We start from the raw sequence: 14,638 nt of genomic DNA, 5'->3' as shown, positions 1-14,638 counted from the left end.
GGGCTTGTATACACTGGAATTTAGAAGGATGAGAGGGGATCTGATTGAAACATATAAGATTATTAAGGGATTGGACACGCTGGAGGCAGGAAGCATGTTCCCACTGATGGGTGAGTCCACAGTTTAAGAATAAGGAGTAGGCCATTTAGAACAGAGATGCGGAAAAACTTTTTCACCCAGAGAGTGGTGGATATGTGGAATGCTCTGCCCCAGAAGGCAGTGGAGGCCAAGTTTCTGGATGCATTCAAGAGAGAGTTACATAGAGCTGTTATAGATAGTGGGGTCAAGGGATATGGGGAGAGGGCAGGAACGGGGTACTGATTGTGTATGATCAGCCATGATCACAGTGAATGGTTGTGCTGGCTAGAAGGGCAGAATGGCCTACTCCTGCACCTACTGTCTATTGTCTATTTTGGGCCGACACCCTTCTTCAGGACTGGGAAGGAATGGAGAAGATGCCAGAATGAAAAGGTGGGGAGAGGGGAAGGAGGATAGCTAGATAGGTGAAGCCAGGTGGGTGGGAAAGGTCAAGGCTGGAGAAGAATGTATCTGATAGGAGAGGGGAGTAGACCATGGGAGAAAGGGAAGGAGGAGGGGACCCAGGTGGTAGTGATAGGCAGGTGAGAAAAGGAAAAAGGTGAGAGTGGGGAACAGAGGAAGGGTGGGAGAAATTTTTACTAGAGGGAGAAACGACTATTCAGGTTGGAAGCTACCCAGATGGAATATAAGATGTTGCTCCTCCACCCTGAGGAGTACCTCATCTGAGGCTGTGGACTGGCATGTTGGAACAGGAACGGGAATGGGAATTAAAGTTCTTGGCTACTGGGAAGTTCCGCTTGTGACGGATGGAGTGGAAATACTTGACGAAGCGGCCTCCCAATGTTCGACGGGTCTCACCAATGTAGAACAGGCCACACTGGGGAGTACTGGACACAATAGGCGGCCCCGCCCGTTCGCAGGTGAAGTGCTGCCTCACCTGGAAGGACAGTTCAGGACGGAGGAGGTGAACGGGCAGGTTTATTACTTTGGCCACTTGCAGAGATAAGTGCCGGGAGGAAGATTAGTGGGGAGGGACGAATGAACAAGGGGTTCATGGAGGGAGAGATCCCTGTGGAAAGCAGAGAGGGATGGAGATGTAAAGATATGTTTAATGGTGGGATCCTTTTGGAGATGGTGGAAGTTGGATGCAGAGGCTGCTTGATGGAAAATCCATAGTTGCTATTTAATTAACCATCAAAACTTGGTACAAACTGGGAAGAGATGCTGGCTATATTAACATGCTAACTTTGCCAACAGTTACACCTTCCGTTTTGTCCTCAGTTAACAAACATCTTCCAGCTTGCACTGTACCCTTTAGCCTCTGGTCTTTAACCCTGATGGTAAGCACCACTATTCCCTCGGTCCTCTGCCCTTTACCCTTCAACCTCTCGCAAGACTTACAAATCCCGTGCAGTTGTCACAGAAGGTCGGCTTCTTGTATGTGTTCTCCTGGAAGTTGTGGAGGAAGCCGAGAGACAGCTTGGAGCAGATGGAGCTGCCTCTTAGAAAATAGGCCGTGATCTCTTCCCGACTAATCAGCTCCTTGCTGCAATTAAATAGCCGACATCACTGATACAGAAATAGCAAAAATAATCCAGACAGCCGTCCAGCCCACACAACTATCTGTGAGCAGTCCAGCTAATCCAGCCCCTGCTCTTTCCAGGGTACTGTGAAAGTTGTACAGCCCAAAAACAGGCCCTTCAGTCCATCGAGTCTATGCCCCCCACTGTCTTCAATCCTATTCCATTCTCCCCACGCATGGTAGTGTAGTGGTTAGCACAACACCTTACGGTACAGGCGACCCGGGTTCAATTCCCGCTGCTGCCTGTAAGGAGTTTGTACGTTTTCCCCGTGACCGCGTGGGTTTCCTCCAGGTGCTCTGGTTTCCTCCCGCAGTCCAGAGACGCATTGGTTGGTAGGTGAATCGATCATTGTAAATTGTCCCATGGTCAGGCTAGGGTTAAATCTGGGGATTGCTGGGTCCCAGGTTGTATCTGGATATGATTCTACCATTAACCCACACGCTAGGGACGATTCACAGCAGCCGATGAAACCACCAGCCTGCAAGGCTTTGGGATGTGTGGGGAAATTGGAGCGCCCAAAAGAAGCCCACATGATCAGGGAGAATGTGCAAACTCCACACAGACAGCACCCTAGACTGGGATTGAACCTGGCTCCCTGAGTTGTGAGGTAATGCCCCTGCCAGCTATACCACTGCAATCAATCTCTACATGGAAGCAAATCACCAACTTGACTCGTACAGTCCCCATTCAATATACTTGGGAGGTATTTATCTATTAATGCATAGAATAGGCCCTTCTGGAATTAATCCAGAATTAATCCAACAAATTGATATGCCTTCGGGCTGTGGGGGGAAAGTGGAGCACCCAGGGGAGATACAAACTCTCTAGAGGCAGCAACAGGAATTGAACCCGGGTCGCCTGTACCGTAAAGCATTGTGCTAACCACTACACTACTGTGTCGCCCCCTACTGGAGTGTAGGAGACTGAAGGATGATCTTATAGAGCAAGGGTCCGCAATCAGGGGTCCACGGACCACTTGACTACTGGTATTGGTTCATGGCATTAAAAAGGTTAGGGGCCCCTGTTCTAGAGATACATAAAATCATGAGGGGTTAATGCTCACAGACTTTTCCCCAGAGTTGGGGAATCAAGAAGGATAGGTTAGGCATAGGTTAACAGTGAGAGGGTAGGAAATTTTTCACCTGGAGGGTGGTCCGTATATGGAATGAGCTGCCAGAGGAAGTGGTTGAGGCAGGTACGTTAACGGCATTTAAGAGTTGCTTGGACAGAGAGTTCTGGATGAATTTTGTTCAAACACAGACAATTTGGACTAGCTTACATGGATGTTTTCGCCATCATAGACAGGATGAGCCGAAGGGCCTGTTTCTGTGCTTTATGGCTCTACGGCCTTGGGGTGAATGGCAACGTCGGTGTCCCGGGTCTCTCTCACCTTGCAGGAGTGAATCCAAGTAACCTATCTTGAGCCACCAGTGGCCACACACCTGAATTGGCTGACCTCGGCTTAAAAGGGCAGGGAGCTGTGAGCGGGCGTTACGTTCAGTGCTGGGACCGGCTGATGGGAAGCTCCTTCAGGGATCTGTCAACCCCTGCAAAGTTGTGAGCATCCCAAGTCTCTTGAGCCACCGCTGATCAACTCAGTCACTGCCGAATGAGCTCCTCGAACATTCGGACGGCACTAAATGGGAACGGGACCCCCCCCCACTCACCGATCTTTATCGAAGATGAAGACCGAAAATGGGAAGCTAGCAGCGATTTTCTCAAACTCTTCCTGGGAGATGTAGCCGTCCTGGTCATGGTCGTAGTTTTTAAACACGGACTACAAGGCGAGAGAGGAGAAAGGTCAGAACAATATCACACCATCAGCTCAAAAGTTCAGAAGTAAATTTGTTACCAAACTACATATACATCTTCATATATTACCGAGTTTCATTTTCATAGTAAAACGATAGTTGAATAGTTCCATTTAATATCAAAGAACGTATACACTATGCAACCTGAAATTCTTACTCTGCACAGACATCCTCAAAACAGAAGAAAAACCCTGAAGAATGAATGACCGAAAAAAAGCCCCAAAGCCCCCACCCCCTCCCACACAAGCAACATCAAACCAACCCCCCCCACCACCATTTATTGGAGCAGAAAGCACCAGCATTTTCACTATTCTCCACACAAGCAACAGCAAAGCTCCCAAAGAGAGACCATGGTCTGCAGTCCATCGAAAACCACTGCTCACTCCATCATTTCGACATCCGCAGGCTCTCTCTCTCTCATTAACAAAGGAGAGACAGCTATCGCTCCTCCCACGGTGGCGGGGGAGTCAACAGTTGTTATTTCGATGTTACAGTCAGTCTGAAACATTGCTTTCTATTCCGAGTTTCCCGACTCGAGAATTGAGAGATTGTAGAACAAAGAACTGCAAAGAAGTATTCCGCAACTGTCCTGGTTCAAGCTGAAACACTGGTTTCGTTTCTCTCCTCCACAGACGCTGTCTGACCTGCTGAGTGTTCTCAGCACTTTCTGGTCATAATTCAGATCTCCAACATTTTGCTTTTGAAGTTCAGCATTTCTTTGATGCAAGCTTCACGGTGAAGATCCAGTTTCCAAAGACGGCACTGTTTGGTGACGTTTCTTTCCTGTTAACATTTTGAACTATAGAGCGCACGGGGACATCGGGGGCCAAGGTCTGGCTGGCTGCATCGAGAAGGATTGAGAGCCAGCGATCAAGCTCTGATTGAGCAGGAGAGGAGAGAGGAAGAGAGATAGACTCTCCCGGAGGTGGCTGGGCCCTGGCATGGACTTTCAATCCTTCATCAGGTCTCAGTTTGGAAACTTCAGTCCTTGTCTCCCAATCCAGAGGATCAAGTGATATGGAGGAAAAGAGGGAACTAGGAGATCCTGCTTTTTCCGGCAGATGATTCCTGTAATAGGGTGACCAGAATTGGACATAGTACTCCATCTGTGGCCCACACAGATGCAATGTGACTTCTTGACATTTGTACTCAATGCCGTGACCAATAAAGTCAAGCTCGCCGTATGCCTTCCCGACCACTCTATCTACTTGGTGATCACTTTCAAGGAGTTAGACCCCCAAGATCCCTCTGTACATCAGTCATTAAGTAATTAATTGTGTACTTTTCCCTTCTTCTCTGAGGACCGGCACCTTGTCGCGGGCGGGGGGAGAGTTCCTGAGATCCTGAGAGTGGTGTTGTCCGGAGCTGAGATACTGGGAGGTTCGCCCATGGTGGTAAAGTCAAGGTGGAGGTTCCAAATAAAGAGCGATGCAACCAAGCCTCAACCGTGGAGCTGGCGGACATCACAGCGGCAGTGAAGGCGGAGGAAGGCCGCAGTCCTTTTGCATTCCGTACCACTGAACGCTCACTCTGAATTGTCAAGCACCACATGGTCACTGCCTGTGCATCAGCCTCCCCACGTTAAACAAAGTCACACGTAGGTGTTGTCCATTAAGGGAATAACATCACGCTCAACTCGAGTGGTCGCACAAAACTTTTTCCTCACGATTGATCTCCCAAAGTGTAACACCGCTTGCTTGCCTGGATTAAAACCATTTGCCCACCCATGTCTGTAACAGACTGAGATCCCACTATATCCTTTCACAGCCTCTACACTGCCCACAACTCCATCAATTGCAGACCTATTAACTGATCCATCTACATTTTCATCCAAGTCATTTATATAATTCCCCTGTCCTACCCATCCCTCCGCATTCTCTCCGCAACTCAAAACCAACTCGTTTTCTCTCCAAACAGAAAATCGAAGTGGAAACGTCAGATGCCACAAATCTGAAATAAAAACAGGAAATGCTGGGACCAGTCAGCAGATCAGGCAGCGACTGTAGGGAGAGAAATGTTTCAGGCCGAACTGTTCTGAAGGGACATTGTTTTGTTTGGTCCCATGCATGTACATGGTTGAAAGACTATAAACGTGATCTTGAAGACCTTTTGTACAGAACCTCTCAGGTCTCTGCTGAACTGAAACATAACCGTTTCTCTCTGACCCCTGAGTATTCCAAGGATGTTTTTGTTTCTGAAAGGACCCTGCACCAGCCAGAGGCACCACTTAGCCACTGAGATATCATGTCACCACACCAGCTCCTGTAACCTATCCACAATATTTCCTTTTCCAGATACCCCCATCACTGAGCAACAGGCGTACAAGAACAACAACAATTCACACACAGTGGCCACTCTATTAGGCACATCCACTCATTAATGCAAATAGCTAATTGGCCAATCATGTGGCAGCAACTCAGTGCATAAGAGCATGCCGACATGGTCAAGAGGTTCAGCTGTTGTTCAGACTGAACGACAGAATAGGGAAGAAATGTGATCTTGGTGACTTAGACCGTGGAATGATTGCTGGTGCCAGAAGGGGTGGTTTGAGTATCTCAGAAACTGCTGATCTCCTGGGATTCCAGTGAGCAGCAGTTCTGTGGGTGAAAATGCCTGGTTGATGAGAGAGGTCAGAGGAGAACGGCCAGACTGGTTCAAGCCAGGAAGGCGACAGTATCTCAAAGAACCACGCGTTACAACAGTGGCGTGCAGAAGAACGCACAACAGGTCGAACCTCGAAGTGGAAACAGCAGAATACAAGAGCGTGCACTCCATGGCCGCTGGGTCAGGTACAGGCAGTGTCTAATAGTGGCCACTGCGTGGATTTAGTGATTTTAACATAGCAAAAACATCCTAAGGCTCTTTTCAGAATGTTATCACATCAAGAAAAAAAACTATGATTGAGCAATGTGAAGGAAATATTAGGGAAGTTGAATTAGGATTTGGCTAAAGGTTTACCTTCTCTAGGTATTCCCTAAAGGGGGAAGGAGTTACAGGGAAGACCAGTTTTTGGATATGATTTACAAACCTCTGAGACTTTGAGTCATCACCTAGCCAATAGTCCTGTACTAAAGCAAAGAAACAGGCCCTTCGGTCCAACTAGTCCATGCCAAATGGTTATTCTGCCCCAACCCACTGACCTTCACCTGGACCATAGTCCCCAATACCCCTCCCATTCATGTACTTGTCCAAATTTCTCATAAATATCGAAATTGAACGCAGATCCACCACTTCCACTGGCAGCTTGTTTCACACACTCGTACCTCTCTGTGAGTGAAGAAGATCCCCCTCAGGTTCCCCTTAAACATTTCACCTTTCACCCTTAACCCTATCACCTCCAGTTCTGGTCTCACCCAACCACAGCCTGTTTGAATTTACCCTATCTATGCCCCTCATAATTTTGCGTGCTGTCGCTGATGGGTTCCATGGATGGGGTGATGTTCTGAAGTATGGAGGTGGAGGAGTGTGGATATCTTGGCGGGCTTTGGAGATGGAGGAGGCTGGTGAGACTGGATCACGGCAAAGCAGTGGTTGAGATAACTCGAAGCACACTCTCTGAAACTCTGGGGCGAAGTAGTCACCAGGTGTCCCGCAGAGTCACCTCTGCGAACCTCATGGTAACACCATTTGCGAAGACTCTGCCCTTCAGGTTCACCCACAACCGATTGGAAAGCCACCTAAAATCCCACCCTCAGGGCCCTGGCAGGATCACCAACACCTTCTCGATCCTGGCTGACACGTGAGAGCAGAGGTGGGTCCAGAGATGATCAGACACTGCCCTCATGGCCGTACCACAGTGAGACAAAGGCTGTAGTCTCCCCAAAGCTCAGGACCTCAGGAGACACACTTTTGCAGGCCTTTCTTTGACTATGGTGGCCACCAGGGAATCAGGGCAACCGTGCAGGGCCACCAGATGAGAGGACTACTTTGAAGGCCCCAAAACACCTCCATCCAACAATTGAGAGCTGAGATGCTGAAAGATGGCTTCCATGGTGAGGGAGAGGGAGAGCCTTTGGGCTGCTCGGTGTTTGGGGATCACTGAAGCTGGCTCACGAGCTCTGTACCGCGTCCTCCTGCGGAAAAGGTCTCTGCTGTTGGTGTGCAAGGAGATGAGCAGCCGTGCTCACCAAATTCCACCGACTTCTCCTCATTCCACATCAGCAGAATCTTGTTTCCCTTGTATTCACTCCCCCAGCCCTCCCGCCCACCGAGTGATGCCGACATCATGGTCGGTGCTCAAGTACTTACGTCGACCAGCTGCTGGACGTGTTTGCTGATGGTCAGGGCGTCGAGCTTTGGGGCCACCCCTGAGGCCCATTCAACAACCACGGGGGGTTTGCAGGGGGGCACCGTCTGGAAGCAAAGACAGAGCACGTCAGCAGTACTGGAGGCTGAGGAGTGGATAGAACACACACACAAATGGTCTAATAGTTCTATTTAATATCAGAGAATGTATGCAATATAACACCTGAAATTCTTATTCTCCACAAACATCCTTGAAACAGAAGAGAACCCCAAGGGATGAATGACAGAAAAATGTAAGAACCCCAAAACTGCCAACTCCCACGCACAAGCAGCGGCAAAGCATCAACACTCTCCCCCCCATGTCAGCAGGAAGCATCAGCCCCCACCATCCACCAAGGAAGCGATCGCAGAGCCCCCAAAGGGAGACCATGATCTGCAGTCCAACAAAAAAACCATTGTCCACCCAACGCACACACAATGCTGGAGGAACTCAGCAGAGCATCGATGGGAAAAACGTACAGTCGACGTTTCAGGCTGAGACCCTTTGCAGGACTGAAAAAAAAAGCTGAGGAATCGATTTAAAAGGTGGGCGGGGGAGAGAGAAACACAAGGTGATGGGTGAAACCAGGACGGTGGGGGGGGGGGGGGGGGAGGATGAAGTAAAGTGCAGGGAAGCTGATTGACATGGGGCTGGAGAAAGGGGGAGTCCGACAGGAGAGAACAGAAGGCCACGGAAAAAAGAAAAAGAGGAGCACCAGAGGGAGGCGATGGACAGGCAAGGAAATAGGTGAGAGAGGGAAAAGGGGTGGGAAATGGTCATGGGTTGTGGGGGGGAAATCCATTACCAGAAGTTTGAGAAATCGATGTTCACGCTATCAGGTTGGAGGCTACCCAAATGGAATATGAGGTGGTGTTCCTCCAACCTGAGAGTGACCTCATTGCGACAGTAGAGGAGGACATACTGGAATGCAAATGGGAAGTGGAATTAAAATGGGTGGCCACTGGGAGATCCCACTTCTTCTAGTGGACGGGGTGTAAGTGCTCGGTGAAATGGTCTCCCAATCTACGTCAGGTATCACTGATGCACAGGAGGCCACACCCGGAGCACTGGACACAGTAGGTGATCCCAACAGACTCAGAGGTGAAGTATCGCCTCACCTGGAAGGAAAGTTTGGGTAGTGAGGGAGGAGGTGTAGGGGCAGGTGTAGCACTTGTTCTGCTTGAAAAGATAAGTGCCAGGAGGGAGATCAGTGGAGAGGGATGAATGGATAAGGGAGCCGCATAGGACTCGTGAGCCAGCCCAGGGTCCGTGAACTCCAGAGGGCATAAATGATCCTCACCCTTGAGGAACAACCAGAAAGACAGGGCCCAGAAAACACTTCCTCCATCTGCTCTCTCCCCATTAGCTCCAGTGGTCTGACAGCCTGTCACAACCACAACAGTACTGCGACAATCACAATTAGCAAGGCTGTTTGCCACATCAAAGGACATCACTAAGGCGATATATTAGAAACATACCAGGGTTTAATTAAGCTAACCAGAAGCTCTGGTCTTCCTGTTGTTTTCGATTTTGCCTTGTGCGCTAGAAGTGTTGAGCCGGGCAGGTTGTGTGTTGAAATAAAAGACAAAAAATGCTAGGAACGCTCAGCAGGACAGGCAGCATGTGTGGGGAGTGAAAATGAGATGATGTTTTAGGTTACTGCCACAGAGGAGGGAGATTGAAAACCTGGATGAGTGGTGCCAGAACAACAACCTCTCACTCAATGTCAGCAAGACCAAGGAGCTGATTATTGACCTCAGGAGGAGCAAACCAGAGGCCCAGGAGCCAGGCCTCATTGGAGGAGGAGAGAGTCAACAATTTTAAATTCCTCTAATATTATTATTTCAGAGGAGCAGCACGTAAGTGCAATTATAAAAGCACAGCAGTCCTTCTATTTCCTTAGGAGTTTGTGAAGATTTGGCATGGCATCTAAAACTTTGGCAATCTTCTACAGATGTGTGGTGGAGAGTATATTGGCAGGCTGCATCACAGCCTGGTATGGAAGCACCAATGCCCTTGAGTGGAAAATCCTACTAAAAGTAGTGGATACGGCCCAGTCCATCATGGGTAAAGCCCGCCACACCTTTGAGCATATCTACATGAAATGCTATCGCAGGAAAGCGGCATCCATCATCAGGGTCCCCCACCACCCAGGACACGCTCTCTTCCCGCTGCTGCCAACAGGAAGAAGATCCAGGAGCATCAGGACTCACTCCACCAGGTTCAGGAACAGTTACTACCCCTGGCTCTTAAACCAGAGAAGATAACTTCACTCAATTTCACTTGAATTGCTCCCACAACCTATGGACCCACTTTCAAGGACATCTCATGCTCTTCATACTTATTGCTTATTTATTTGTTATTATTATTTATTTCTTCTTGTATTTGCAGTTTGTTGTCTTTTGCACACTGGTTGAATTCTTTTATCTGATTCTGTTATGGTTATTATTCTATTATGGAAAATGAATCGCAGGACTGTATATGGTGACATATATTCTCTTTGATAATAAATTTATTTTGAACTTGAACTTTGAAGGTCAATATAATCATATCACACTAACGTGAAACACTGACTCAGCTCCTTCCTCCACAGACGCTGCCTGACCTGCTGAGTGCTTCTAGAACTTCAGATTTTTATTTTTATTTCAAGTTTACAGCATCTGTGCTGTTTTGCTCTTGGTAATTGAGAGAGATAGAGAGTGAGACATAGAGAGAGAGAGATCAAGAGGGAGCGAGGAGAAGAGTGAGGGGCAGAGAGCAAGGCAGAGAGAGAGAGAGGGAGAAAACAAGGTAGAGAGAGTGTGGCAGAGAGAAGAGAGAGGGGCAGAGAGACAGAGAGCAAGGCAGAGAGAGAGAGGGAGAAAACAAGGTAGAGAGTGTGGCAGAGAGAAGAGAGAGGGGCAGAGAGACAGAGAGCAAGGCAGAGAGAGAGAGAGAGAGGGAGAAAACAAGGTAGAGAGTGTGGCAGAGAGCGAGGGGGCGAGGCAAAGAGAGGCACAGCCCCTGTATTCCTCCACATATGAGGCTCCTTCCTCACTGCACTGCTGTGGGTCATGAGTCGTTGGAACTCTTGCCCTCAGAAAGAGGCGGAGGCAGAGTCTGGACCAATCGTTCTGGGTACTACCATAAGACCACAAGATACAGGAACAGAATTAGGCCATTCAGCCCATCGAGCCTGCTCTGCCATTTCATCATGTCTGATCCATTTTCCCTCTCAGTTCCAATCTCCTGCCTTCTCCCCATATCCCTCCTTGTCCTGACTAATCAAGAATCAATAATCTTCTGGCTTAAATATACACACAGACTTGGCCTCCACAACTGCCTGTGGCAAAGAATTCTACCGATTTACCACTCTCTGGCTAAAGAAATTCCTCCTCATCTCCATTCAAAAAAGAACGCCCCTCTATTCTGAGGCTGTTTCCTCTGGTCTTAGACTCTCCCACCACAGGAAACACCCTCTCCACATCCACTCTATTAAGGTCTTTCACCATTTGATAGAGTTCAATGAGGTCACCCCTCATTCTTCTGAATCCTAGTGAGTACAGGCCCAGAGCCATCAAACGCTGCTCATATGGCAAGCCAGCCAATCCTGGAATCGTCTTCTTTAAACTCTCCAGTTTCAACACATCCTATCTAAGGGCATAGGTACAAAATTAAGGGAGGGAAGTTTAGGGGAGACATCAGGGGTAAGTTTTTTACACAGAGGGTTGTGAGTGCCTGGCATGACTTGCTAGGGATGGTGGTGGTGGCTAAAACATTAGGGGTATTTAAGAGCCTCTTGGACAGGCACATGGATGAAAGAAAAATAGAGGGTTATGGGGTAGTGTGGGTTTAGTACTTTTTTTTAAGGATTATATGGGTGGGCACAACATGGAGGGCTGAAGGGCCTGTACTGTGCTGTAGTGTTCTCTGGTTCTATAGGGGGTCTAAAACTGCTCACAATACTTCAAGCAAGGCCTCACCTTATAAAGCCTCAACATTACATCCCTGCCTTTATATTCTAGAATTCTTGAATGAATGCTAACATTGCATTTGCCTTCCTCACCACTGACTCAACCTGTAAATTAACTTTAAGGAATCCCTCACAAGGTCTCCCAAGCCCCTTTGCACCTCAGGTTTTTGAGCCGAGCTAGATATTTAATCACCCCTCACTAAACCTCCGCTAACCCACCTGGATTGGCAGTGCGGTTGGACTGATGTTATTGTAGTAATAGTCCAACAGACACATAATGGGGGTTTTAATACCACTCTGGGAATGTGCAAACTCCACAAGGACAGCACCCGAGCTCAGGGTTGAACCTGGTCTTTGGAGGTGCCAGTTCCACCTAATGGGACACTGCAGAGGGACACTTCACTCTACTGGATGCCTTGTTAGAGTAGCGGTTTGCACGATGCAATTACAGCACAGGAACAGGTCATTCGGCCTGCAATGTTGTGCTGAACCAGCTAAAAAACAAATTAAAAAACCCTAAAAATGAATCCTTCCTACCTATATCATATTCCTCACATCCATGTGCCTATCCAAACGTCTCTCAAGAGCCTCTAATGTATTTGCCTCAACCACCACACCAGGTGTCCACCACGCTGAGTGAAAAACCAACCCTCACATCCCCTTTGAACCCACCCCCCTCTCACCTTCAATGGATGCCCTCCGGTATTAGACATTTCAACCCAGGATGAAAAGATACTCCCTGTCTACTCTATCTACGCCTCTCATACACTCTGGGTGTTGGAGTTCAGAGAGTCTCGGCGTCCCGCGTAAGGAGTCTCTGTACGTCCTCCCCATGGGTTTCCCCCGGGAGTTCCGGTTTCCTCCCACGGTCCAAACACGCAGCAGGTATGTTAACTGGTCATTGTAAGTTGTCCCGCGATTAGGTTTGTCGGGGGTTACTGGAGCAGCACAGCTCAAAAGGCCAGAAGGGCCTATTCCACACCATATCTCTAAACACGCTGTATCTCCAAAGCTTAGGAGGGTTAATGGCGCCTAACAGCGACTCCTTTGCTTGCATCATCGGAAACAGCTCTATTTCCATCTTTAATATCTCTATTTTTCCCTTTGAAGACCCTGACCTGGAGTTACACACTGACTACGGTTCTTTGCGGGAATGGGACCCGCTCACGGGGTTTCACGAATGGCCGTTGTTCGGCATGCCAAGGGCTCGACCTTGGAGGACTGAGTTTTCAGGGCTCTGGAGACGGGCGGATCAAAGGTCGGTGTCTTGACAAACCGGTGTGTCGTGGGAGCTGGAAGATCTTTGGCTGTGTGTGCCCAGGGACCTGAGATCTTTGAGTACAGAGCTCATTAAAAGCGATGCAACAGCCTTTTAACATCGTAAACCAGTGAGTTACTTGTTATGCCTCCCCTCTTCATCCCTCATTGGGGGGGAGAGAGAAAGGGAGAGGGAGAGGGGGAGGGAGGGAGGGAGAGGGAGAGAGAATGACAGTGGTACGTCGAATGCTGGGTGAAACGTGAGGTCCTTAGGGTAACTGCAAGTCTGTGTCTTTGCTGTAGCTTTGCTCACGCTTGAGTGCTCGGTGGCGGGTGGCGATGCATTTTTTTGCCGGTTGGGGGGTGAGGGGGGATCGTTGCTTGCTGCCGCCTACGTGCAGGAGGGAGGGAAGCTGGGGGGGTGCTTTGGGATTCCAACATTTAACTGTCGTTCATTCTTTGGGGCTCTCCTCTGTTTTTGCGGATGTTTGCGAATTCAGGATGTATATTGTATACATTTCTCTGATATTAAATGTCCCTTTGAAACTTTTGGAATAAGACCAAGATATAAAGAAAGAAGTATTAGCCAGAGAGCATCAAACTCCAAACCACTGCAGAACCCAGCAGGTTTCCAGGGAGTGTTGGAAACAGAACCTAGGTTTGTTTAATGGGATTGCAGCCACCATGTGTAAATTAGCACCTGGGTGGGGGGGGGGGGGCAGAAGCCAAACCACTGGATTTCCCTATAGTTGGACAGCGGTTTATTCAAGTTTTATCAGACGACTGGAAGCTTGTGTGGGATCAGCCCACCGCTGCCCAACAGCACTTTGTGTACTCAATATAACCCTCTACTCACACTCCATCAGACCGATCCTGAGGGGCTGAGGGGAGAAACGATTTGTCGGAAGAATTCGGCAGGATTAGCAGCATCTGAGGAGTTGGAAGGGTGGTCAACAGGTTGAGGGCCCCGGGGAAGTCAGGCTGGGTGTGGGAGAACCTGGAGCTAGGGGCCACTGTTTAAAACTAGAAGAACAGCCACTGAAGACTGCAGGAGTCCGGAGCTCTCGCTGAAGTGGGGTGGGGATGAAATTTTTTTTTTAAGACGAGAAGGTATTTGACAAGCGAGGGGTGTAAAGTCACCTCAGGCAGGGGGAGCAGTGAAGACGAGGTTGCAGTCAGATCAGCCAAGTTAGTGCGGAGCAGGTTCCAGGGGTGCTTGCCGTGGACTCATCAGAGATATGATCACTTACCACCGTTCGATGAGTCCTGGGTTCCTTTGTGTAAGACAGCTCGTAGATCTCGTCCTCGGTGTAGTACAGGTCGAGAGAGAGCTAGGAGAAATGGATGACAATTACAACAATGAGTTGGAACTGTATCTGATTGATGGACACGAGGACAACTCTCCCTACACCCACAACTGTGCGGCTAGGCACAGCTCAAAAGCCATCTATAAATCTGCCGACGACGCAGTTATCGTTGGCAGAATTTCAGATGGTGACGAGGAGGCGTACAGGAGCGAGATAAATCAGCTGGTTGAGCGGTGTCACAACGACAATCTTGCGCTCAACATCTGTAAGACCAAAGAACTGACTGTGGACTTCAGAAAGGGTAAGGTGAGGGAACACATGTGTGCCCTCATCGAGGGATCAGAGGAGGAAAGGGTGAGCAGTTTCATGTTCCTGGGTGTCAGCATCTCTGAGGATCTATCCCG

The 14,638-nt window shown here is 48.8% G+C and overlaps 1 protein-coding gene across 6 annotated transcripts in view; it reads right to left on the bottom strand.

Annotated features, from left to right (window-relative positions):
- Nucleotides 1-14,638, bottom strand: part of LOC132381421 (RAS guanyl-releasing protein 1-like) — a 219,428-nt gene that overhangs the window by 21,307 nt on the left and 183,483 nt on the right. For all 6 annotated transcript variants that reach the window (XM_059950816.1, XM_059950815.1, XM_059950813.1 and 3 more), the window contains 4 exons: nt 14,178-14,258; nt 7,682-7,786; nt 3,290-3,399; nt 1,441-1,585 (listed from right to left, as the gene is read on the bottom strand). In XM_059950816.1, the coding sequence (XP_059806799.1) occupies nt 1,441-1,585; nt 3,290-3,399; nt 7,682-7,786; nt 14,178-14,258 (441 nt within the window). The remainder of the gene's footprint in view (nt 1-1,440; nt 1,586-3,289; nt 3,400-7,681; nt 7,787-14,177; nt 14,259-14,638) is intronic.

The sequence above is a fragment of the Hypanus sabinus genome, chromosome 26 (genome assembly GCF_030144855.1).
Source record: "Hypanus sabinus isolate sHypSab1 chromosome 26, sHypSab1.hap1, whole genome shotgun sequence".
NCBI lineage: Eukaryota > Metazoa > Chordata > Chondrichthyes > Myliobatiformes > Dasyatidae > Hypanus > Hypanus sabinus.
This window is presented reverse-complemented; position numbering and strand designations above follow the sequence as displayed.